At 42.1% G+C, this 27,413-nt stretch overlaps 2 protein-coding genes across 10 annotated transcripts in view; both read right to left on the reverse strand.

The window, feature by feature from the left end:
• The window catches only part of MYO5C (myosin VC), a 79,801-nt gene extending 60,124 nt beyond the window's left edge, over positions 1-19,677 (reverse strand). The window contains exons 1-10 of one of the 2 annotated variants that reach the window (XM_060260303.1): positions 19,560-19,677; positions 12,287-12,397; positions 11,244-11,409; positions 11,009-11,153; positions 10,008-10,164; positions 9,339-9,482; positions 7,349-7,430; positions 3,977-4,084; positions 2,892-2,998; positions 292-557 (exon numbers count right to left, since the gene is read on the reverse strand). In XM_060260303.1, the coding sequence (XP_060116286.1) occupies positions 292-557; positions 2,892-2,998; positions 3,977-4,084; positions 7,349-7,430; positions 9,339-9,482; positions 10,008-10,164; positions 11,009-11,153; positions 11,244-11,409; positions 12,287-12,397; positions 19,560-19,586 (1,313 nt within the window). In that variant the 5' untranslated portion in view covers positions 19,587-19,677. The remainder of the gene's footprint in view (positions 1-291; positions 558-2,891; positions 2,999-3,976; positions 4,085-7,348; positions 7,431-9,338; positions 9,483-10,007; positions 10,165-11,008; positions 11,154-11,243; positions 11,410-12,286; positions 12,398-19,559) is intronic. The other variant, XM_060260304.1, reaches the window with a different exon arrangement.
• A 1,460-nt stretch (positions 19,678-21,137) lies between these two features.
• Positions 21,138-27,413, reverse strand: part of MYO5A (myosin VA) — a 150,281-nt gene continuing 144,005 nt past the window's right edge. For all 8 annotated transcript variants that reach the window (XM_060260301.1, XM_060260302.1, XM_060260297.1 and 5 more), the window contains one exon: positions 21,138-26,318. In XM_060260301.1, the coding sequence (XP_060116284.1) occupies positions 26,166-26,318 (153 nt within the window). In that variant the 3' untranslated portion in view covers positions 21,138-26,165. The remainder of the gene's footprint in view (positions 26,319-27,413) is intronic.

The following is a 27,413-nucleotide window of genomic DNA, read 5'->3' on the forward strand; positions in this document are numbered from 1 at the left end:
TTTGAAAGTGCACTGAAAGTGGTCTGAAAGTGCATTATTGTGTGTGTGTGATCGCAGGATGGAAATGGTTTTACTGAGTCTGAAAATATTTAGAAAAAGAGTTATCCAGTTTGTGTGATGAAGCTAATTTTACCAAAATTTGTTTTCCTACTATATACAATATCCTTTGCCATCCAGTGAGTCTCTTAAATCAATTTTTCAGCATATTAGTCTACATGAGACTGCATCAACAATCAAGAGGTGCAGTCTAACCCTTTAACACTTGTTTGTGTGAAAAAGAAATGGACCTACCCGTAGATGTCCAAAACGCCAATAAAAGTGTGCTGCTTGCCAGAAAACTGCAATGCCTTATTAATTCGTTCCACAATGAAATCAAAGAGATGGGAGTAGATCTTTTTTGCCAAAGCATCACGTGCATTAAGAGCTTGAAGTTTCGTCATTGGCTTTATCACTGTCTCAGAGGTAGTGATAATTTTTCTGTGGCACAGCCATTGTGCTATTTTGTCGCTGTCTAGATCCAGAAGTTCACAAAATATATTAAGATGTTTATCATCCAGCTTTGAAGAACAAAGAAGAAACCAGAACAAAATTTGAGCCCAATGGCACCTTGAAAACCAACAAAGTTTTATTCTGGGTATAAGCTTTCATGTCTATACACACTTCTTTAAATACATTATAACAGAAACCACCAACCATTTCATATAAGTATTGGCTGAGGAGAATGCTACCAAGAAGGGTTAATTAGAACTATGTTTGGATTAAGGCAATTGGTAAAACCTATGAAGAGCAGCAAATATTTGGGTTGCCAGCCTCCAGGTGGGGTCTGGAGATCTCCTGCTTTTACAACTGATCTGCAGCTGGCAAAAATTTTATTTACGTATTTATTCGGTTTATATTCCATCCTCCCTGTCAAAGCAGGCTCAGGGCAGCTTACATATTCGTCAGCTCCCCTGGAGAAAATGGCTGCTTTGGGTGGATTCTATGGCCTTGTACCATGCTGAGGCCCCTCCCCTCTCCAAACCCTGCCCTCTCCTGGATCCGCCCCCAAAGTCTCCAGGTATTTTCCAACCCAGACCCGGCAACCCTAGCAAATGTAGTCAAAATTGGATTAAGGCAATTGCTAAAATAGCAGCCGATCAGCATACAGCATAATAAAAGAGTTTACAAACTGATGCAAGAACTGAATGATGTCAGCATGTGTAGTGAGATAAGAAACTAGTAATCACTGGACCTTTTAATAAAAAGTCACTAGCAGTGCAATCTTAATGTGTTACACCATTCTAAGGATATTAAAATCAATGGGTTTAGTAGGGTGTAATTTGTTTAGGATTACATAGCAAATACTTCTAAGAGCTGTATGTATGAATGTAACAACAACCAAGCTGACAGTGGGCCGAAGAAGAAGATGATGATGATATTGGATTTATATCCCGCCCTCCACTCCGAAGGGTCTCAGAGCAGCTCACAATCTCCTTTACCTTCCTCCCCCACAACAGACACCCTGTGAGGTGGGTGGGGCTGGAGAGGGCTCTCCCAGCAGCTGCCCTTTCAAGGACAACCTCTGCCAGAGCTATGGCTGACCCAAGGCCATTCCAGCAGGTGCAAGTGGAGGAGTGGGGAATCAAACCCGGTTCTCCCAGATAAGAGTCCACACACTTAACCACTACACCAAATTGGCTCTCCAAAGTATATGGAATGGATAATTAACTACCCCATTATATGAATATATAACTACAAACTCATAAATTAATGAATGGTGGGTCTGCACATTTACTGGCAAAGAGGTAACCAAATTTTATAAAGAACTGTGTAACAGTCGTATGCATATATAGAAAAATCACATTTAAAACCCTGCTTTGAAAATTAGTTTCAGTACAGTATGTCTTTCAAAGCAGATGGAAATCACTTTAGTTTCTGAAATCCTTAGCTAAAATTAGGAGCAGACTCCAGTAACAGCGGCAATTTCCGTCCACTGGCAGCAAGTGGAGAACGAAGAGGACAGATGCTCTGGGGTGTGCTAAGACTGAACTCTGGAATTCATGAGTTCATTTGCAGAAACTTTCCCATGTTTTAGCTCATCTCCCCTCAACATGCAAAATGTTAATAAAAACAATAGTGTCTCTGACTACATAAAGAGGGCACTTGCTTCCTTCTGGGAAGCCAGAGATAGCATAGTTGCTAACTGAGAAGTTGCCTTTAATCCTGTGGTTTAGCCCTGTCCCCAAGCTGACATTCTACACTAGAATAAGAGAATCAAAGAAACCAACTCTATGACTCTATGTTTCTAGTGTAAAGTGTCAGTTTGGAGACAGGGCTAAACCAGGATTAAAGGTCTAGTGCAAAACTGGTCAGAGAGAGACAGCGAGAAAGAGGCAGAGACCCTTACCCCTTGACAGAAACAGACTGCTGATGGGCTTTATGTCAGTGGTTTTCTTGGTAATTCTACTTTTTTAATTTTTACATGATAAGATGTTTTGGTTTGGACTGTTTTATGGATTGTGCTCCAATTTTTATTTTCTTGCCACTGATGCTCTTCTGCATTGTCTTCAGACGGCTTTCTATGTTTTAATGTATTTTTATCATTTTAACCAAAGATTAAGTTGATGTGTACATATTTTGCATAGAAACTGTGGTACAAAAATATTTCAATATAAGCAGATGCCCAAGTTTCAAGACCCTGCTTATCTTCAACACTAACCTATCACTTTATGTGATAGGTTAAAGTGATCCTCTCAGCACCTGAGGGAAAGGTGGTATCAAGCTTAACAAAAAGAGCTGAAAGAGCTGAACTTTCCAAATAAAAGCAGGCCCTTAAACAGAAACTGAGGAAAAACAAGACTGGTCCTGCTGTTGTTCACTAAGCCGCAAAACATTTTATTGGTATTTCTTACGCTAACAGATGATCTTTCCTCACTGACAGCTGCTATTTTCATGTTGCCTAAATGCAGGATGGCCGCCAGTATTCTAAAAACATCCATCTGGAAATCTTCCTTTAGTCCTAAGAAAAAGCAAACAAATCTCCCTGTTATTTATAGCACTCAAGAATGGGAATGGGAAGATGAGCAGGTGTTGGGTCTTACAGTACTATGTAAGTAGCACTTTAGAGACCTACAAGTTTCAGGGGATAAGTTTTTGAGAGTCAATGCTCCCTTAGACATGAGTAGAAAAGACATGGAGATCTCTCTATGTAAGTAAGTCCAGGGCTATTTTTGAAGAGAAAGCCCAGCAGGAATGCATTTGCATATTAGGCCACACCCCCTGATGGCACCAGTGTTTCTCACAGGGCTTTTTTTGTAGAAAAAGCCCAGCAGGAACTAATTTGCATATCGGGCCACAACCCCTGATGCCAAGCCAGCCAGAACTGTGTTCCTGTTTAAAAAAAAAAAGTCCTTAGTGAATAATTCTGCAGCCAGCATGAGAATGAGTGAGCCAAAACTCTATATAGTACAAGACTTAACTATTTTGTCTAGACCATTTGCTGACTTCTCTCTGTTTCCCCCTTTTCCACTACATGCTGGAATAAGTGTGAACTAGACCCCATGGAAGTTGTATTTATACATTAAATTTATATAGTATACTGTTTCCCAATATGAATGAAGGGATGGGAAGACAGTATTTGCACATCAGAAGGAACAGGCGGCAGTTGGTTTCTCAATTGGGGCAAAAAAAAACCTGCCAGGGGGATTTGCAGGAAAGACTCGGCACGCTCAGGAAAGATTAAATACCTGCTGCTCACCTGTTCTCCCTTGCAACTGCCACCTTCTGTCCCTGATATATAAAGCACCGGGGACCCTGGAAAACTAAATCAAATACCCACTGCCAGCAGAAGCTGCCAAATTCCATTGAAGCATACAGTATGGAAGCCCCACAGTTAACAATCTATAACTTCTGGTCAGCAGCTATTTTTGCAGCTCTTGTAATTTATACTCCTGATACACAGACAAAATGTCTTAAAGGAACAACTCTGTCTACCTACCTAGCAGGGTGAATGTTCTTTGAGTCTCTATCATGTAGTTTCCGTCATCCACACCTTCAATCACGGTGTTTCCGCCCATATTAGTGTAATGAAATTCTTCAGCACTTCCTGTAGGAGAAAAGCAAAACATGTAACTGGATACTCCAGGTATTAAGATGAAAACATTCTGCTAGTAGGCCATAAGTAACCAAATAATGCAGCTACGTGTGAAAACAAGAGTTGTAGGGTATCTTAAAAACTAATAAATGTGTCTTTCTGGGTAAGAAACAACTGTAACTATGTGAAAAAACAATTCAAATGAGATGGAAGTTTCATTTTACTTTATTATTTTTCTTTTTGCCGTCATAGCCAACATGGCCATCTCATAGGGTTTTTAAGGCATTTAGAGATGGTTTGCCATTGCCTGCCTCTATGTTGTGACTCTGGTTGGTCCAAATATAATCCCTGAGCTTTGTGGAGGGATTTACGCCCCACCATCAACTAGTTGCCATCTCTCTGATAGAGCTGATGTTTGGTGAAGAGCCAGTTTGGTGAAGTGGTTAAGTGCACGGACTCTTATCTGGGAGAACCGGGTTTGATTCCCCACTCCTCCACTTGAACCTGCTGGAATGGCCTTGGGTCAGCCATAGCTCTGGCAGAGGTTGTCCTTGAAAGGGCAGCTGCTGTGAGAACCCTCTCCAGCCCCACCCACCTCACAGGGTGTCTGTTGTGGGGGGAGAAGATATGGGAGATTGTAAGCCACTCTGAGTCTCTGATTCAGAGAGAAGGGCAGGGTATAAATCTGCAGTCTTCTTCTTCAAAAAAAAAATGATGACACTGCAGGTCCATCAAGGTCAGTCTTGTCCAATGGCTGTCCAGAGTCTCAGGCGGAGGAGGTCTCTCCCATCACCTGACAACCTTGCTTAGCTTCCATGATCTGAAAAGATCAGCTAGGTCAGGCATCCCTTTTAGAGCCAGAGTGAAGGATTTACTTAATAGTCAACATATTAATAATTCTGGAAACAAATGTAAAGTTATGAATGATGGTGATGCTTTCGCATGGCCTCTGTGGTTTGCAATGTTTCGTAAGATGTCGCTCAAGAAGAAAAGAACACAGAACAGATTTATCTTTATAGCTCCAGAGTGGCCAGAGTCTCACAATCTTTATAGCTCCAGAGTCTCACAATCTCCTTTACCTTCCTTCCCTACAACAAACACCCTGTGAGGTAGGTGGGGCTAAGAGAGCTCTCACAAAAGCTGCTCTTTCAAGGACAACTCTGCAGGAGCTATGTCTGACCCAAAGCCATGTTTGCAATCAGGAGAAAAGCAGTTCATCTGGATTTATTTTGGATGTCCCCAACAAGTGTAGGTGCAGAAAAACATGCAAAATGCAAGGAGTTGTAGTGTCCAGGAGGCAGCAGACAAATTGCTCCAACAAGTTCAGGAGCCTTATGCCCCCATGGGCACTTGTCCTAATTCTCACTCCTCCCAGAGGAGTGGAGATCTTAAAGGCGCATCCACTTCTGGTTATTATTCCACTTTTCCACGATTGGTATCTTGGCAGAAGCAGGGAATGATATGAAGAGGTTCTTGGTGCAGATTATGGTAATTCCTGAGAGACTATGGGTTGAGCTCTTCTGGCACGCATGCCATATCCTAGTTATAGGATCCTTGATTGGTATCCATGTTGAGGTCCACACAGCAAGTGCGATCCAAACTTCAGGATTATACAGCCCTGCAGAGAATTTGGTCCCTCTTCTGAGCTGGTACAGAAAACAGCCGATGCTAACACCGGGACCTTTGAAGGTGTAGTGCCCTCTTTCAGTGACATGAGAACCCTTTATGAAGGATCCCATAGGTTTTTAATTCAGTAAAATAGCTCATAATATCAGTCTGAATTATATACAGCCCAAGACTGCTTAGAATTGCTTTTCCGTTCTATCTGAACAACAATCTTTTGCATTTTCAGGACTCTCATTCTCTTTTGCATCTACAATGAATCCAGAGATTGGAATTATATTTCCTATGCAAAATTATTCATTTTCCATGCTATCTGCTGATATTTATCATCACTGGTGTCAAGCCCGACTATTTCAGTGTAAGATGGCTGAACAAATGTCATGCTCTGGTTTTCCTCCATTATTTACAGCCCCCTCTCCACGTGTATCTTGGCAGATATCTCTACGTGTATCTGCCCTGTGGCGCAGAGAGGTAAAGCTGCAGTACTGCAGTCTAAACTCTCTTTTCACGACCATAGTTCGATTCCAGAGGAAGCTGGATTCAGGTAGCTGGCCCAAGGTTGACTCAGCCTTCCATCCTTCCAAGGTCGGTAAAATGAGTACCCAGCTTGCTGGGGGGGAAGTGTAAAAGACTGGGGAAGGCAACGGCAAACCACCCCGTAAAAAGTCTGCCGTGAAAACATTGTGAAAGCATTGTCAGCCCAGAGTCGGAAACTACTGATGCTTGCACAGGAGTCCTTTCCTTTTCCTCCACGTACACTGCCATCTGGTCAAGGATGTTTATGTAACGGTAACTGGCCTGCTATGTCTAAAGCACAAACTCCCCTGCATTCACAGGTTCTTATCAGTTCTCGGGTTGGTGATAGAATGCTTTTGTAGAATAAAGGAGATATACTGCAGTACCCTTTGAACCTTAGATTTGAATAGAGCGCTTTTTTGTAATGGTTTATGATACCCTATATAGCATCTTGTAACCTCTGGTATCTCAGTCTTTCCAAGGACCATGTTCCTTGGGCACCTTGAAGTTTTTAAATAAAGCAGTCTATTTGAAGCAAGACAAAGGACTTCATTATTGAAAATATCAGGGCTTGACAACTGGTCTTTCCTGAGCATCTAGGACAAAAGAATTAAAATATGTATGTCTATAACTAATCCCTTCAGCTTGGGTCTGGTAAAAAGGTAAGGGTAATCCCCTGTGCAAGCACCAGTCATTTCCAACTCTGGCATCACAACGTTTTCATGGTAGACTTTTAACAGGGTGGTTTGCCATTGCCTTCCCCAGTCATCTACACTTTACCCCCAGCAAGCTGGGTACTCATTTTACCAACCTCGGAAAGATGGAAGGCTGAGTCAACCTTGAGCCGGCTACCTGAACCCAGCTTCTGCCAGGATCAAACTCAGGTCATGAGCAGAACTTGGACTCCAGTACTGCAGCTTACCATTCTGCCCCACTCCCTCTTGGGACTGGTACAAACTCATATAGATAGAATTTAAACTACTGATGATTATTTTTCTATAGCTGATGCTTTATTTGCACTGAAATCTTCAGTATCCAGTACTATACATTTTAAATTCATGCAATCTGGTGTTTGTCAAACTATTATAAGAAAGCAAAAGATTAATAGATTAAATAAACCAATATTTTGAGACATACCCAGTTTAAGATGTTTAAATTCTGGCCTGTGAGCAGAAGCACACAACTGATAAAATATATGGTAATTTCTTTCATTCTCAGACTGTAAGTGAAAGAAAGGAACAATTGATAAAACTAGAAATAATTAAGAACAGCATATACAAGGGTTACCAGCCCCCACAGGTGGGAGTGGGAGATCCCCTGACTTTGCAGGAGAAGCCTGCCCCCAACAGCCACAAACCAGCATGTCATCCCTAGCATGATGATGTCATACAGAAGTGAAATCATTTCACCACAGCAACTGCATGGCAATGCTCTGGTATTTTGGACAAAATTCTATGGTAACAACAGAGTTTTGCCCAAAACAACAGAGCAGTGCCACACAATGACTCCCATGTGATGACATCACTTCCTCATGATGTCATCACATCAGGGAAGCCACACATGGTGACATCACCCTCCTCACTCCCAGAAAGCTTCCTGCCACCCACCCTGTCAGCACCAGGTAACGATCTGGCAACCCTAGTATATACTGTAGAACTGAACAATATGGCAATTTCTGAACTGCCTGTTTACTTCACTACCATAGCCTCATGGCTCTATGATGCGTGCCCTGTGAGATTTCTTCTTCGTCTGGAATGAAGAAGAAGAGGAAGAAGAAGATATTGGATTTATATCCTGCCCTATACTCTGAATCTCAGAGCTGTCACAATCTCCTTTACCTTCCTCTGTCCTCCCACAACAGACACCCTGTGAGGAAGGTGGGGCTGAGAGAGTTCCGACAGAAGCTGCCCTTTCAAGGACAGCTCTGCGAAAGCTATGGCTGACCCAATGATGTATAGTTATAACAAATGTTGATTTTAATTATATATTATGAAATGTTAATTTTAAAGTGTAATTTTATATTTTTATGTTAGTTTTATATATGTTGTAAGCCGCCCTGAGCCACTCGGTGGGAAGGGCGGGATATAAATCCCAGATAAATAAATAAATAAATAAATAAATAAAGGCCATTCCAGCAGCTGCAAGTGGAGGAGTGGGGAATCAAACCCGGTTCTCCCAGATAAGAATCTGCGCACTTTACCACTACACTAAACTGGCTTTCAACATCTTCACAGAGAGGCCAAGTGGCTGACTACAGAAACAGCACCAGAGCAGTAGATATGAATACAGGAAGCTGCTTTATACTGAATCAGACCACTGGTCCACTCAGATTGGCAGCAGGTCTCCAAGGTCTCAGGAGGAGGTCTTTCCCATCACCTACTGCCTGACCTACTGTAGATGCCAGAGACTGAATCTGGGATCTTCTGCAGGCCAAGCCAAATTACAAAATTCAGTGCACCCCAGTGTATCTCTAGTTCTGCAATCTCTGATAGTGAGATCTGAATGCACGCTCTCTCTAAAGCAAGATGGGCTATATTATACATATTTTGCCAAAACTGTTATTCTAATTATTACTTAAGTTTAGAAAAAAACTTGGGCAATGGAATAATATTGCCTGTGGAGGATATTAATTGAATAATTGCACATAGAATTCTGGTGGCTGCTTTTCTAAATATGAACACATGAAGCTGCCTTATACCAAATCGGTCCATCAAGGCCAGTATTGTCTACTCAGACTTGCAGTTGCTCTCCAGAATCTCAGGTCTTTCACATCACCTACTGCCTTATGGAGACACCAGGGACTGAACCTGGGACCTTCTGCATGCCACGCAGATGCTCTACTGCTGAGCCACAGCCCTTTCCCCACAATCTTTTTGGAAACCACTATGCAGAAACACCTTTTATTCTTTATCTGATACATCACCTTTTCCTTCCCCAGGAAAAAGCCTGCAGTTAAGCATCATGAGAATTAATTTGTCTAAAATTCAGACAGTTTGGGGGTTTGTACTGCATTCAAAATTGCAAGGATTTAAATGTCAAGACATGATACAGGCAAAGAGAAACATTATTTAACTCTACCAAAAATTAGTAAAAGGGCACTGTAACTTTATTGCTGAATTTTACTAACCTGGAAGACGACTCTGGATTTCTCAAGCAGGTATGTTCTCATATTTGCCCCGATGATCTGGTATCTCTTATCAAAACTGATTTCCGTGTATTTTCCAAACCGACTGCTATTGTCATTGCGTGTGGTTTTAGCATTACCAACAGCCTATAAAAATAATTAATTGTGTCAATGCATGTATGTGAGTATATACCTCTTTACAAAATAATGACTCAGGGATGTGCTCTGTTCAGGAGTGATCAACTTTGGGCTACCCAAACGTGTAAACTAGATGCTATATTATAAGGTAAATATATGATGCTTGGCCAACCGCTTTAAAAGCTTGTGATATCCAGACACTTCAGTTACATTTGGTAGCAGCATTTAAAATGTCTCTAGACCTTTCACCACACTCAGCATAAATGGGATGAAATGCAGTCCCATCTGCTTTTGGAAGAGCACAGCAATGTCTTCAGGCTCTGCTGCACTCCTACCTGAATTAAAGGGTGAATTCCCAGGAGCTAAAAGCCTCTCTGATTTATAAATCATCCATTGAAAAATACTTTAATTTCAGATGTTAGGCAGCTGTTCAGTCATTTAATAAGATTTTTTACCTGTACACTGAAAGAAGTACTCAGTGAGTTTGAATAGGAAGATTCAGCCAAATAATGGGCATACTTTTTAATTGCTTACCTCTGTTATTGGGTTAGAGGCCAAAACTTTATTCTCCACTTGTGCATTGCTGCTTGATCTACTGACTGTAGCAAAGTACCTCATGGCATATCTAGCAGAAACAGTTTTCCCAGCTCCTGATTCTCCACTGACTATAATAGATTGGTTCTTGTTGTTCCTAAATCAAGAAGGTAAGGCGTTACTCAAAAGTGTTTTTTTTTTAATTTGAAAACTGTGTTTCTATATAGATCTGCGTCACTGAAATTTTATAGCCACTGTGGCCTGGTGAATACTATAGTAAAACTTAGCCGTATCTTGACTGCAAACTTTTATCAGTCTTATATTGCTTTAATGCACATGGTTTCCCTCAAAGTATACTTTGTTGTTTTGTGAGGGGGCTGAGAATTCTCTGCTAGAAATGGCCTTCTACAGATAAATGACAGAGAGCAATTCATGACTCCTGCTTCCTCCAAGAACCCTGCAGGGCATACAGAATGTTTTTAATAATCTTTGAACAGCTTCCTGAGAATCAGCAAACCTGCTTGTTTGATAGCTAAACTGTTACTGGAGAGAACAAAGTTTGATTCCTGTGGCACTGGAGCGACTTCTCTGTATCCCTAAAAAGTTTTTGAGAAAGGCAGACGTGCTGCAGCCAATTGCAAAGCAAAACAGTAAAGGTAAAAATCCCCTGTGTAAGCACCAGTCATTTCTGACTCTGTGGTGATGGCCCATCACGACATTTTCACAGCAGACTTTTTACGGGGTGGTTTGCCATTGCCTTCCTCGGTCATCTACACTTTTCCCCCAGCAAGCTGGGTACTCATGTTACCGACCTCGGAAGGATGGAAGGCTGAGTCAGCCTTGAGCCTTCCACTGGGATCGAACTCAGGTTGTGAGCACAGCTTGGACTGCAGTACTGCAGCTTTACCACTCTGCACCATGGGGCTCCTTTGCAAAGCAAAGCAGCAGGATTTAAATTCTACTTATATCTAAAACATAATATAAAATACTCCATCCTCCACCTTGCCATCTGCTTGTAAGCTTCTTCCGCCACAGCAAAGATGTGTGGGTCCATATCTCCCATGTTCTGACCACTATAGGCGTGGATAATGGCATCTCCGTATATTGGCAATTGCTTGTAGGGGTTTATAGCGACCAAAATTATTCCTGTGGGGAAGGCGCATAACAAAAAAAGGAAGAGTTGTATTACGTATACTTTTTTTGCATCAGAGACAGTGAGCATGAACTTTTACTTACCACTGTAGGTATAAATAAGCTTGGACTCTACAAAGCGAACTTTGAGGTTGTGCAGGACAGCAGGCTCATGAAGGTAACTCAGCGCCGTGAGGTCATTTTCACCGACAAGTATATCTGGATTTCGCAAAGGAGGCAAAGCTCCGGGATCAACTGGAAAATGCAATTCCTGTCAACACACAACTGAAATAAGTCAACAAGCACTGTACAGGCTCTGCTACCGTTCAAGAAGCTTTCTCAGACCAAACCCATGTAATATCAAGGGAAGATAAGAACTATCACTGCAAAGTGCAGACCGGGATCCTCAGGCTTTTTGAACCCACAAGGACTTTTGGAAATCTGGCACAAGGTGGTAGGTGCAACAGGAGGCATGTCTAAAACACAAGTACAGTTCTGCGTAATATAATAGTAATCTTTAACATTTCAGGCAGAAGCTTTGCTTAATGGGAAGTCTTTGGAAATTAATGCATTGTTTTAAAATGCTCTCTTGCTTACACACATCACTTTCAGTCACACAGTGAAGTTCCTTGTGCTGCAACAGCCATTTTAAAAAATATCTGCTTAGTCAATTAGATCTCCATTGGCCAATCAGAAGCCCTGCTGGGTACAGAGCTAGTTTGGTGTAGTGGTTAGGAGTGCCAGACTCTAATCTGGGAGAACCAGATTTGATTGCCTATTCCTCCATGTGCAGCCAGCTGGGTGACCTTGGGTCAGCCACAGTTCTCTCGGAGCTGTTCTCTCAAGAGCAGTTTCTGTCAGAGCTCTCTCAGTCCCACCTACTTCACAGGGTGTTTGTTGTGGGGAGTGGAAGGGAAAGGAGATTGTAAGCCACTCTGAAGGGCAGGATATAAATCTAATATCTTCTTCTTCTTCTAAAGCCCCATCTGGTCCTACTCACTTTTAAAATCAGTTGGCTGGCACCAGGAAAGGTCAGTGGGCACCATGGCACCAATGGGCACCATGTTGGAGACCCCAGTGTAGACACTAAAAGCATAATCCTAAATGGTGTTACAGTCTTCTGAGCACTATTAAAAACTTCCACTTACCACACCATCTTCTAGCTGTAGGTGAAGTACATGGTCACCAGGCTTATAGTTTGTTGTGATTTCAGCAGACTGCCATACTTCTTCAGGATCAGGGATCCAAACTCTGTTGTACTAGGAAAAGAGCACAAAAAACATAACAATGCACTTCAGTTGGTAGCATTTTGTACAGATTAACCCGCAAACTGATAAATTATCTAGTGCTCCAATAACGTAGTTGCAATGAGTTCCAAAGGAAAACACAATGATGCTTCCTCAGCTCCAAAAGCAGTTCCTGTGCAAAAGACAATAGGGCAGTATTGAAAGGGACAGAGAGAATGTTTATGTTTCCTACTAGTAAAGACAGGCATCAGTCTGACAAACTGGAGCATTTTAAAGTCTCAGTGATGGATATGGCAGAGAGTTTAATCTGCTGAGTTATTGTTGTTCCTAGTGCAGGAAAATCAGATGTCCCTGCTTATGATGCTCTATAGAGTCTAATGATCTAATAATGTACATCTTGAGAAATGAACTTCAGACATATTTCAACAGCACAAGAGAAGCATCCTGTACAAAAAATTATCCAATTATCTTTACATTCTCTTTTTCCTAAGTACAGGAGCTCATATTCTGCTAAGTGAGCTTCCCTTTTCATTTATGTGACCAACTGGCCAGTTCCCACACAGTCACTTGGCTCAGAAACAAATTATTCACAGAAAGACGTATTCAGTCAGTGCCACATGAAGTGACGCCAGCCTGAAACACATTATTTTTTCTCCTGCCAGCTGCTAAATTGGGGGTCAAGAATGTATGAGTGCTTTGTTGCAAAAGGATGAAGATATGTTCAAAGGAACAACACAACCCAAACACCTAGGCCAAGTGTTACCATCACAGGTCTGCAATAGGTTTCTGACTGCCAGATCCATGAGATCCCCATATGCAAACGTATCATGTATGCAAAACAGCCTAAATTTCTACAACAGTCATCATCAATATTCAGAAAATGTCTCTATGCTAATCCTTTTTTTTGTTCTGCAACCATTTGTATTATTATACCACCAGATGATTCTTTGCACTACACCTATTCATTCCGTCACAGTCACTCCCATAAGTATCAAAGAGATGTTGAATACAATGAAGATTCTTATCTCAAACTGCACAGAAAAAAATGTGACTATTACAATAGGCATAGGTTTTACAAGCATTCAGTGTGAATACGCCATGCACTCTCCTGCCCCAAATATACTGCTGCAAACTCAACTTTTCTGGCAGCTGGCAGCAGGAGGAATAGTACATCTTGCTTCTGACATACTGGAAGGGGTCAATGGGATTCACCTTCACAATTCTCTTTTGTGGGTAGTTGACCTTTCTCCGTTTTTACTTCTAGGAATGCTTCAGACATGAAGGAAAGACTGAATCCTCAGATATAGTAGATATCTTTTGGTTAGAGCTACTCCAAATCAGAATCCCTCTGTATATGCCTAAAGAGAATGTTTAACCCAGCATTCCCACAGGCTGCCATCTCATCATCTACAGAGAAGAAATGGACTTCACTCTGCGACTTGTCCCATCCAACTAAAGTAAAGCAGGGGTCCCCAAGCTTTCTGAGCCTGCGGGCACCTTTGGAATGCTGACATGGGGTGGTGGGTGCAACCAAAAAATGGCCACTGTGGGACGCACAGCCATGCACCCACCCACTCACGCAAAGAAGTCCAAGTTTAGCGGGAAAGGGGGTAATTTTTAAAAATGCACTCAGAAAGAGAGAGAGACAGCAATGTTTTTTTTTTTCTGCACAGCCAATCAGATCTCCAATGGTCTATCAGAAGCTGTGGTAGGCAAGAGCCCCAACTGGCTCCACCCACTTTCTGAAAATACTTGGTAGGCATCAAATAAGGTGTTGGCAGGCACTATGGGGCAATTAGGCACCATGTTGGGGAACTCAGAGATAAAGTATGCCACCAATCCATGCTGTGTCTTGGTGATGGACAGTGACTTCTGTTTCTTTCAGGGAGGTTGTGAAGACACGAGTGACATTATTCTCCAGCATCCACAGCCATAACAAGTAGAGACTCCGCTATCAGATACAGGCTGGCGTAACAACACAGTAACCAGATTTTGTCCTATGTTAATGGCTAGCACAGAATGCACATTTTCAAGTTTAAGTTGCAAAGTGACTCTTGCGTCATTCATCAACATCAGGAGACAGGCTCAAGCACAACTTAAACTTGTAAATAGTGGCTGTAATAGCACTTTTGTAATTAAATTGGTTTATTTATTTCCTTGATTTGCCTTATCAATGCAAACTGTACAAGGGCTAAAATGTATAACAAGTTTAAAAAATGGTTCTCTTTTATTTTACGTTAATTACACTCATACATGCTTATATACAGAGCAAAAAAGTTAAAAAGAGATTTTTAATGTTATGCTAGAGACTAGAGTGGGTTGTAATCCATTGCCCAACTATCCATGATTAAAATCTACTGTTAAGCAATGTAATGTAAACATAATTGACTCTTTGTGGATTTAAACACATAGAACAATCCAAAATGTACAAAATTATGCATGGGATGGAGAGAGCTGACAAGAGAAATTTTTCTCCCTCTCCCCAAATACTAGAACTTGAGGGCATCCAATGACGCTAATGAGCAGTAGTAGGTTCAGGATGTACAAAAGGAAATACTTTACCCAGAGAATGATTAAACTGTGGAATTCACTGTCAGAGGATATAGTGATGGCCACATGAACAAACAGCTTCGAAACGTTGATTAGATATCATGGAGGATAAGTCTATCAATGGCTACTAGCCATGGTGACTGAAGGAAACTTCCACATTAGAGGCACTAATCCTCTGAATCCCAGAGTCAGGACACAACTTCAGGGGCAGGTCTTGGCTTCTTTGCCCTATTGTCAGCCCCCCAGAGGAACTAGTTGGTGGCTGTGTGAGACAGAATGCTGGACTAGATGGACCCTCACTGGGCTGATCCAGCAGGGCTCTTCTTATGTTCTTATTCACTATAAAGTGTGAAACTGCTCAACGCCAACTATGGACACCTATTCCGCAGTGTTATGCCCAACACTGAAATGCTTGCACAAGCCGGTGTTCCATATTTGCACTGATGCTCCTGCACACAGAAAGGGACTCTCTGGCCCGAGGCAATGAAGTATAAAGGAAGTGACTGTATGCTACATGTGCATGCATACGGACTTCGTCACATAATTATTTTATCTAAATATTATTCTAGCGAGGTCTAGTCATAAAACAGATTATTTTTGGTACCTCCATTGGTAAATGTAAGGAGCCACCTTCAGATATGTGAACCCTGCCTTACAAGTAAACATACAGAGTTTACTTTCATATTGAGTTACACCCAACCTACCCCTTCCGCACCCCAAGCTGGATAGTTCCTTGAACCAGCCAGGACACAACCATTGTAGTCAATCAAAAAACTTCAATTTAAATTATACTGATGCATAACAGCATGGCTGCATGGTGCTTCTAAAGAGTCACATGAACACCACATACTTACAAAAAAGTGAATAATCAACAGGGATTCTACAAAGGAATCTAACCTTTCCTCTACTTTTCAGTTTCTGGCAAAATTGCTTAATAATTGTATCTTTACTGTAATAAATTTGTACAAACGGCTCAATCACACAATGCTTTCCGCAAAAACAAATCAACAGGGTACAAGTCATCTAAAAAAATAACTTCTTTGCTTCATTTGTACTGCATTTTCTCCCAGTGGAGACCCAAAGTGTCTTAAATCATTCTTCTCGCCTCCATTTCATCCCTTCCAACAATCCCATGAGATATTTAGTCGAGAGCGGGTCACCCAGCAAGCCCCCTGGCAGAGTGGAGATTCAAGCCTAGCTCTCCCAGATCCTAATGCAACACTCTGACCACCACATCACATTGATAAGCATATAAAAACAAAATACAAGCATCATTGTCACCTAAGAAATGCACAAAGGAGAAACAAAAAAAGACAGGATGGAAATGTGGGACATAATTATTTTCTTGCCAAGTTTGTATAGGTACACTTGTTAAGGTTTGTTTTTCCCATCTCAGTTTAACATCCAATAAAAAGAACCAACATTCCTAAGTGACACCTGTGACGGTTTTACCCTTTGAAGTTGTGACCCAACAGTAAGTCCATTGTATTCTTTTCCCCAAGCAACATTGGACAAAAGAGACAATTCTGTTTCTCCCGAGGATGGGGTTCCCAGCCCCCTTTTCTGAAGACAGGAGGACAGTACTTCTTTCACATTCCAAATGCCCATGCCAGCTGTTCTTCATTTTTGATGCCAAGATCTAGACCTGAAAACCATCTCTACAGGATGAGAAACAGCTCGACGGTATTTGCAGGTATGTACAGGAAGTCACAGGAGGAGTTATACCCCTCCTCAGTCTGCCGATGTCTCCCTGCATTGTTATCTCGGCAGGCAGAGATTTTGGAAAACATCTCCTATGACAGTATTTATAGCTGACATTTAGCCACTATTTTATAACCCAATCTCATCAGATCATGGAAGCTAAGCAGGGTTGGACCTGCTCTGAACTTGGATGGGAACCATCAAGGAAGTCCAAGGTCACCATGCAGAGGCAGGCAATGGCAAGCCCAACTGTTTCTCTCTTGCCTTGAAAATGTTGTAGTTGCCGTGAGTTGGCTGTGACTTGATGGAACTTTCCACCACCCGGTCACTATAGCTCCCACAACAGTAATCATGAAAAAAAGATTTATCACAAAAAGCAAAAGACCATGAAAATTAGCTAATACAATACTTTAACTATATTTCAACTTATATTAATTTGTACTGAATCAAAATAGAAGTTTCTAATAAATCAAACAAGCGTTGTGATAATGTAATTGTTTTCGAAGTGGCAATGAGCTCACAATAATCCAGTCCAATAAAGTGCTTGTGCAAAAATGTATCTACAATCCTTCTGAGCCCGTAAAGTGCCAAGAATGCAATGATTGTCCACCTCCAACATAGTTGCTAGTTGTTCAGCTTGATTCAATCATCTTCCTCGTGGAGTGGTAATTGATAGTCCACAATTTTCTTGTTCCAAACCATCTGCAGATTTTAACAGTATAAACAAGCACAGTATCCTTCCAATAGAGAAAGAAATCTGAACAGCTACTAACAAGCTACAATGGAGGTGGACACTGACGTCCAATCATTATATTCTTGGCGCTTTATCGACGCTGATGAAGGATTGTAGAGGCATTTTTGCACAAGCACTTCATTGGATTGGATTATTGTGAGCTCACTGCCACTTTGAAAACAAAGTGCAATACAATTAATATAAGCTGAAATATAGTTCAAGTACTGTATTAGCTAATTTTCATGGTCTTTTGCTTTTTGTGATAGCCCACAACAGCAATGATTGTCTGAGACTAATTCATACAGGGCTGCTGAGGGAAAACTCTAGTTGTAAGATTCCAGGGATACAGGTTACTAGTAGAATGGCAGCATGCCTATTCTAATCAAACTTCTTGTATGTTTTCTGAATGTGAGGATGAAATAGGAAACTTTTGTGTGAGGGACTATAGCGATTTCTCAGTAGCCCTGAATTCATGTTGAGCAAAACCTTGAAAGCAGGTCTTCTCTGGACCACACAAGACGCAATTCTATTGAGCAACTGCTATCCTTGTGTACATCCTTTAGGGATGCTTATCACTTAATATGCATGTTCATGAATATTTAATATTCTCCTGATAAGTCTGTTAATGATACTCTGTAGGAACAAGTTCCACAAGGACCTTTTTTGCCTGCTGCTTTCTCTCATTTTTGCCATGGTGAGAAAAAGATGCATCACAGCTTCCCCTTAGGGCTGCCAAAAAACACCAACAAATTTGGAATATGAACTCTGAAGTATGAGGTTTTGTGTAAGAATGAACAGACAGCTTTGTAAATCTCATAACTGCAAATGCTGAAAACCTCAGCTGGTGAGAGAACCTGAAGAGTGTTCATTTGCTTCCACTTTTCCAGCACCACTATTTTTAAGTTGAGAAGTTCCCTGGCTCTCGAGAAACACTCAAGGCTAATGGCGGCAAATGGTACAATGTAGTCACAGAACAGATTTTTTTTTCTGCATGGTTTTACCATGTTCCACCAACTTTCAAGAATCCTGATGAAACAGCTCTAAGTGAAAGAGGGTACATTTTTGCTACTTGGGCTTTTTCCTGAAGAAGCGGACAGTGACTCATGAAATTCTTACGTTCTTATGTAAAGCTCCTGCCCTGCCACAAAAGCTCATACCTTGAATAAACTTTAGTTGGTCTTCTAGGTGCCTATTTTGAGTCTAGGCAACTCAAAATTTGTACTACTGCTTCAGACCAACATCACATGGCTGCCCACCGGGATCTGTCACACATTTTTGTTATTCTTTAAGGTGCTACCCTCTCGGCTTGGCTTCGCGAACGAAGATTTAAGAAGGGTGCAATAGTCCACGTCTGCTGCAGGCTCGCTGGTGGCTGACAAGACCAATGCGGGACAGGCAGGTCCGGCCACAGTGGCTGCAGGTGCTACCAGCAGGCCTTGAATTCAGCAGGAGCTCACAAGAGTGCAGCTCCTGAACCTTTCTGATGGTTCCCCCGCCTCCTCCGCACCTACCTACCTTGCCCACTGAATAGCTGGTGCAGCTCCATAACAATCCCTGGAAGAGCTTCACCACTTATTTTTCCGCAAAACGACCTCTGGCTACCGGCATCCAGTAACAAGACAGGAAACTTAGGTCTCAATTTGGACCAGGAGGATGCCAAGAATACACGAAAATAAGTCTGAAGTGGTGAGCAGTGACTCACACCCTACCACAAGTTGTTAGCCTTAAGGTGCTCCTCGACCCTTGTTCTTTCCCACTGCTGCAGGCAGACGAGCAGCGTAGTTTTTTACCCCTTTTCAGACATCTGGTGGGGCCAGCTAGCTCTGAGGACTGCGTGCCCTTCCTCATTCCTCCCAGGTTAAGGAAGAACTCTACCTCAGCAACAGATTTCCTTTCTTTCTTTCCTTCTCTCCCCGCACCGGGCGGCATTTCTCTGACCCCTCCCGTCGCGTGACACAACCCGACCATCCGGAGTCTCCATCCCCACGACCACCTCCCCTGCCCAGCGAACGCCGAGCACGGCTCTTCGTGCCCTGCGCTCCATATGGCGGGCTTTTCCCGAGGAAGAAGAGACCTCCAGGCGCGCCTCCCCTCCCTCACACCCCCGGCCGCCGCCTCCCCTCCCGCGCCCCCCAGCGGCCTGATCCCACGCACGGCGGTGGGAGGCGGGCAGACACTGCTGTGACCTACCTGCGTGTAGAGCTCGACCAGCGCCATTGGGGAGGGAAGGGGCTACGTGGAGCGAGGCCCGCCGGCTCGCTTCTCTGGGAGCAAAAGCGAAGCCGGCAGCGGCGGCGGGGCCGGCTGCTTCTCGTGAGGCGGGAGGAGGCGGAGCGGCGGGCTGGAGGAGCCCGGCGGCCCTGCCTGCCCCCTCTCGAGCGCCACGTTTGTTTGCCCGCCGGCCCGGCCTCCTTTTCCTCGGAAGGGCTGGTTTAGGCGGGCCAGCGCTGCCTGGAGGGAAGGCCTTTGCCTGCTGCTTGGAGGCTGGGCCAGGCGGGCAGTTTTGTTTCCTGGGAGGGAAAAGCTCAGGCAGCAGGTGCCACATTCCAGACTTCCAAAAGAGCCTCTCCAACATAAAGGGATTTATTCCAGAAGGGAATGTAAAAGGAGATTTCAGGTGCGCCGGCGTAAAATTCCACCCAATCTGACTCACATCTATGATGGGATAGGGTAGCCATATTTTGAAAAGAAGGAAAAAAGAAAGAAAACTTTTCCGACGAATTCAAACACTTGATCCCTGTGACAAATCTCATTTTAAATATCCCTCCTATTGAAGCTGTGATCGTTGCTAAGGAATATAACCTTTTCATCGGTTTTTTTAAAGTGCACAAAAGAGGATAGACCCCCCCCCCAAAAAAGGACATCCGGTATGGTAATCGTATCCTATGTTGGAATAAAATATTTTGTTTTTAAAACACCACTGAGCACTTATTCTGCTGCTCCAGACCAACATGTCATAACAGCCACAGGATTCTTCAAAAGGTTACCAGGGGACCCTAAATGCAGCACTTTAAAGACAACACATTCCTCCTAGTGTAATTTCTTTTTGTGAGGAAGAGCCAGCAAAGGCCTACAGCAGAAAGAAGAGAATCTTGTGGTGGCACCTTACATACTGAGAGAAGACACTGGCCCTAGTTTTGACTATATAACCAGGTGTAGAAAGACAAGCAATTTTTCCTCCTCCCATAATACCAGAGGTAGATGCATGACAAATCAATTTACTCCATGCAATGTATCACTTATACACAAACTCACTGCCACAAGCTGTAGTGCATTTTTCTCCCTGCCATCAAGTCACTACTGATTTATGGCGACTCCATAGGGTTTTCAAGGGAAGAAACAATCAGGTGGTTTGCCATTGCCTGCCTCTGTGTAGCAGCCCTGGACTTCCTTGTAGTCTCCCCATCCAAATACAAATCAGACCTAAACCTGCTTAGCTTTAAATGCAGGGATGGGGCAAGCCCAGGCCATCCTCAGAAGACATTAAAAGGGGACTGGAAATTGGGTCTAATAATGGTTATTTGCAATGATGGGTAGATCCAGCCTCCATGATGAGAGGTAGATTTCCTCTTACATCGGTAGCTTGCTTTTAAAAACTTCTGGGGCACCTTCATGGCCACTGTGGGAAAAGGATGCTGGATTAGATGGCCAGTGATCTATTTCACCAGGGTTTCTACTTCAGAAATAGAACTGAGCTTCAGACAAAAATGGCTACCCTCCTGGATCTACTTCAGAAATAGCTTATTCACACAGATAAGGACACCAGAAGAGACTTAACAGTTGTATTTTTATTTGGACATTTCAGTGACAGCTAAGATAACAGTGTTTATGAAGCATATGTTTACTAAGTACAATGTCACACTATGACAGTTTCGAGCGTATGTCATTCTGATACACCGTTTTAGTTTCCTATCTAAGCACGGTGGCAATATCTAGTGAAAACCTATCGTCCACGGTTTTGTTCCAAAAAGAATTACAGATTTAAAAATAGTAATTTTCAAAGGATTTTTTATGCAATGTTGAAATGTGTGTCCAGTTTTAAACACTAAATAAAAGCGCCCTTCACCTTTCAAATGCTGGTGGATTTGAGATATGGAGCAACTTAAGAAACAAACGAACAAAAATCCAGTGTCCCAAGCAGTCTCCGTGGAAATGTTTTACTGATATCAAGGGGACAAGTACACATATTAGCTCTGAACCAGAGATGAGACTTCATTTTTAAAAACATCCTCCTCTTTGCTGAGCAAAAAGGGCCAAAGTCTGGCTTACAGATTTACGTTCTTGCTTTCTCTCTGGAGGACAGATGGGCTATATCTGCAGTCATTTGCCACTGTCACTGCTTCCACATGGACAAGATCCTGTAGAAATCCACTCCACCAATCCACAAAGGATTCCCTTTGGTAGTGCACAAGGCGGGATTCTGTGGAAAGCAATGCATTCAAGAATAGCTGTGCTATCATGCAACAGCAGCAGGGTCTCTACATCCAGGTAAACATGTTGTATAGCACACTTTTCCTTACTTGTGAAGGCCAGGAGTGCGGTCCTTGCAATGCAGCTACGTGCAGATATGTTTCAATGGGGCACAGGATTACACACAATCAGGTAATAACACAGCAGAATCTTTCAGCACTAAGATCTATCCCGGATTGAAGCCAGAGAAGTGTCTGGCTGAAGTCTGGACATGATTATGTTTCTGACATCAGTAAATTTATGCTTGGAAGAGGGGGATTAAAAAAAACCCCACAGAAACCTAAAGAGGTAATATTTTTGCAATACTTCAGGTCCGTACCATTCAAAGGGGCTGTCTTGTTTCTAGCACTGGAGAGCAGTTTCAATATCAAATTAACAAAGAAATGTCCACATTAAAAGAACACAACCATGCTTTAAAGGGAAAAAATAAGCAAAAACAATTGTTTGGGGTTTAAAGATGCTAGCCTTGAAAACTTCTGAAAGGTGCAAGTAATACTGTTACGTCAGGTGTTCGATGCATTACAAAATACCAGTTCAGCTTAGAAATATTTTCCTTTAAAACATGTCAAGCAGCATAGAATTTTAATGTGACAGAAAGTAACACTGATAAAACTACTGAACATAAGGATAATGCCTATAAACATTTACTTTTCTGAGTAAACAAGGTAAATTTATTTTGCACAGGTAAAACTGAAAAGAAGCATACATTTAAAGAACCTCTTGGAATAAAATTCTTCCACTAAGATGAAGAGGGCTCCATCAGTTAGTTCAGTGGGAACAGCAGGAAAATACTGTAGATTGTGGAGGGTTTTTTAAAAGTTGGGTTTTAATTTTTACAGTGCTGCTGCCTTAATCATTATTACTTGATGTCACAGACCATGATATACTAGGAAGTCAGAGACAGTGTGAAAAGTTACTGTATTCCACTATAATTAAAGAAGCCATGATCAGCTGAGGCTAGGGTATTTCAAGGCTCCCATACAGCAGTGGGGTCTTGCTTCTGCAATCTACTTCCTTTGCCCAGTGCATCTTGGCAATAAAAATCTCTACCTGGCCAGTGCCACGGAGGATGTTTTGTTTTGGGGTGGGTTGTTTTTTCTTTTGAACAGAGCGTTTTAAGGAAGTTCTAAAAGCAGAACACCTTGTTGAAAGTCATTTAGTAGACTTAGTGCCAGATATAAGCATATTCAAGTAAAGACCTTTTCGTTTACTATAAATAAGAAAAGAGATTAAACAATAATGCTTTAGTGTAGGTAACCAGAGTTTTAAAAGCAACTATTCATAAAGGCATTCACCTTCACATCCCAGCCCACTTTTCTTTTAAAGAACAGTACTAGCACAATTGAAGCTCATTTTATTTACTTTTATCAGTACCCATGTACAAATTGCACATTTATCTTGTGTAAACCCTGGAATATCCTGGTCTTCTCAAACAACAGTTACATAGTTTCTAAGGATTTGCAGGCAAATTGTGTCCAGTTTAACAACAGGCCTGTGCAGCACATAGATATGTTTTAAAATAAATATACAGAACAGTTGTTATAATACATTAAAATATTGCACGTGGCAAATTTCAAAATATGTAATTCTTGCTATGTATACATAATCATCACTGATCACGTTTAAAAGAAAGAAAACAAGGACTGGAAAACATTGAGCCTTTAAGGTTCAAGGTACATTTTGAAATGTCAGTTCCACACTGAGGCAAAATTGACAGAATGTGTGAAATCTTGGTAAATATCTTTTACATCGAGCATTAGCTTTGTTGTGGTCACATCCAGTGAAAGATCCAGAAAAGCAGAATATTGCAGGCCCAGGAGCTAGGGAAGGGAGTGGGGAGGGAGAAATTATATAGCACACCGACCTGGTTGGAAAACAAAGGCCACGGCTTTACTGAATACAGTGCTGGAGCACTGGCACAGCATAGGGATGGATCCTACATCAAGAGACCTGTCTGCCACCCAATGAACCCACCATCCCCAGCCTGTCTGCTGGGGGGTTACAGCTGCAGAGTGACAAGCCTTTGGAACCATGTGGGTACCAGCCTCTGCATGGTTCCCTTGTCACCTGGTGGTGAGGGCTGACCTGCAGCCCTTGAGCTGAAAAGCTCCACCTCCCAAGACCCAATAAGAGGGTCCCCAAACCAGGGGGCACATAAGTTTCACTCCCCCCCAAAGGATCCGTCCCAGTGCCCAAACCAACGCAAGAGTGGAGAGGAGACCCCCTATCCCCCTGCCAACCTGCAGCCAATAAAGCAGCCTGTGTCGAAGGCTTTGCAGTCAGATGTCCATTACCAATTCCAACAAGTGGACCTCATCGTCCCAGAATAACACTGAGAGCCTGAGTGAAATGTCACCCTACTCCCACCCCACGATTCGATTAGCTGCATTGCATAAACCAAAACACAAGGAACCGGTAGCAATGAAAAGCAGCTAAGACTGAAAGCATCTCCCCAGGTGGCTGCTTGAATAGGCTGGAGGCGGGGTTGGGGAGCAAAGCAATGACCACTGGCTCTGGGCATATTGCCCCTTTTCTCTGACAACTGGTCACCAGCAAGCCATGGACAGCCCACCACAACGTTGCCTGCCACGACGACTTCCATCCCAATTAGCCAGCCATACAGCTGACCCCACGGCAGCTGCCATCTTCAGCTGCAACCCCCCCCCCCGCCCACCCCAGGCCACAAAATGCAACCTCAGGTAAAGTCGTACAGCAGCTTCATTAAAAAGTGCATCCAGATCAGATTTGCTTTACCTTTTAAATATTAAATATGTAGCAAGATATTTAAGGGATTTTTTGGAGGAGGGAGAATTCCTCCTTCAGGTAGGGATCTGAGATTATACCATGTTCCCCCATCCCAGATGAATAATATTACTTCAAACGCACCTCACCCTTGCCACTGGAACTTAAAAACAAAAGAAAACAAAAAACAATGGTGAAAAACTGGGGGGACCCCATAATGATAAATAAATACTGAAACATGACATGACTGGGTTTTGTTCATTTAAAAGACTTGAATACTTTAGTAAACATACCGTACTTTAAAAACAATTTTTATGCAGCTTCCAGTTGGTAATTTGTGCTTAGTTATTTACCATTACAGGTGATATTCCTTGACACTTGTGTAAATCCTACTGAAAGACTGTTTTGTTTGTTAAAGTTTTGTTTTTACTTTTTCTCCTGCCTAAAGATTATTATTATTATCATACATTTAAAAGAACACAGCACACAGCAGCACTTTGATAACGTTTTGAAATAGTACTAACTAATGAACAGCTATGTTGTACCACATAGTAAGCCAAAAGACTTTTAAAATATGTCATAATTTATGTCTCAGGGACATAAATAGGGAAGCTGTTTGACAGATTACTTCTTTGAGTGCAATCTAGTCCAAATTTCTATGCTGCACTCCCCAAATAAATGTATGGGAATCGTTCAGCAGTGTAACTGTACTCTTTGTTTACTTAAACGGGACTTGTGCAGACCAAATGCCTTGAAAATTCTGTTCCTCTATTGCCAGTGTATATTATACTTTCCAGTCTCTAACATCTCATACAGGAGATACCCCTAAATGCTTATATAACTTCACTAAAATCATTATATAAATTAACTAAAATCTTACATTATCTTCTCTGTCTTTCCTGATCAGATCATACATGACTTAGCTACAATTAAATACATTAAAATGCCCCCTCAGCTGTAGGTTTGGCTATCAAAATGAGAGTCAGAATCACATGGACTGAGAGTGTACAATGAAGCTATCCACACTGGCAGCTTTTTCCTCTCTATTCCACCATGTATACATGCAGCGGGGGCTGCCACTGTCGACTACTTCAAACACAGCCAGGTGTACACGCTGAATTCATAAGGCATGAAATGGCCCTCAGTCTTCTTAAACTGAGAACTGCCTCTTCAGGTGGCACCCAGTAGCCACAGAACAATCCAGTTCTAATCCCAGAAGAAATAGTCTCCAAATTTGCCTGGCCATACTGTTTCCAGCTCGAGATTCAAATATGAGCCAGTTTACGACCAGCAAAAAAGAGAAAAGCATTCAATCTGAGCTTTAAAAAAAGTTTAACTCTGAAAACTTTATATAGGCCTCAGCACACGAACAATGATTTATACAAATGTATACATTTCTATCAGCCTTCCAGCCATAAAACAGTCTGGCAGCCTTTTCTACCGGCCATGAGGTTTAGGACATGTACAATATTATACTTCCACTCCCCCTCCCCCTCCCCCACAATGGTTTTCCAGAATCCTAATTTTCATTATTTGAAATTACAGGCAGAAAACTCATGATCAATGACTAAGTGTACATTTGATTCAGACACGAGTGAGAAACCCTAGACCCAAACTTGCTGGAATCTGGATAGTTTCTAATGCAAGAGATGATGGGTTAAATGGGAAAGTGACGGGGAAGATATGCTTGGCATCCATTAACAACTGAGGGGAATCCTTCCTGTCCCGCATGCGCATCTGCAAAAATAAGAATGCATTACATTAGCATCTCAAATCTTATTTCATACTATAGAAATTTAATTTTCTCAACAAGCAATTATTGAAATGTTACTCAACTGTGCCATCTATCTCCTATCATTGCACGCTGTACCTGAATTAATATATTCTACATGCAAAAACTCTGACTTGTGTTCTGGTAAACTAGACTTCACCACTTTCTGAGTGCAGGAACGTGTTTTTTTTTCTGAATTAAAATTGGAGGCACAATTCACTTACACCTTGAAAGAATCAGTGCAAGCATTACCTGTCCTCAAATGAGCCCAACCGCACCCCCCACGCTGTAAACCTGTACATGTCACTGACCTAGATATATAACTGACCTGTATATAACTGTGCTGTCTATCTGCTCTGGGAATTAAGAGAATAATGCAACTCACGCATTATGAAAGGATGCAACAGAATTTCTCTCCCCCAGTAGAGGCCAACTGGAAGAATGCAAGGCCAGAGCAGCACATCATGCAGAGATACAATGGGCAGCCTCCTCTGCAGATGTATGTTTTGGGAGAACAGGTGCCTTAATTAATTTAAATTTATTCTGGAGCAGTTGCCATTCTGAGCCCATGAAAAAATTATGAAAACTTTAAAAATAATTTTAAATAAATGAGCCTTTACTTGAGAACAGCTCTCAGGAAATGCCTCCACTTGTATGTGCCTCCCTGTTTAGCTCATTCTGTGGCTGAGGCCTTGTTTCACATTCCCTTATTTACAAAAATGAAGTCTGCCAAAGGTGAAGGCTTATTTTTTTCAGTGCTGGCACCCAGAAATTGGAGTATCCTCCTAAGGAAGATCCATTTGTCAACAGCTTTGCTTGTGTTTCACTGATAAGTGAAGTTCTTTTTATTTAGGAAAGCATCTTCTAGCTGCTCATATTTGCACTAATGGTATGATACCTAATTAAATTTTCTCTATGAACTGCACCACCCCTCTCCAGAGCTTACAATACACAACCTCTTCTCATGCACAGCATAATGGCATGTCATACATATCACGGTCACAAACATGTGGCTAGACAAAACATGAATAATTAATCTCAGCATAGATTCAGCAGGAAGA

Source organism: Heteronotia binoei, chromosome 19, assembly GCF_032191835.1.
Source record: "Heteronotia binoei isolate CCM8104 ecotype False Entrance Well chromosome 19, APGP_CSIRO_Hbin_v1, whole genome shotgun sequence".
NCBI lineage: Eukaryota > Metazoa > Chordata > Lepidosauria > Squamata > Gekkonidae > Heteronotia > Heteronotia binoei.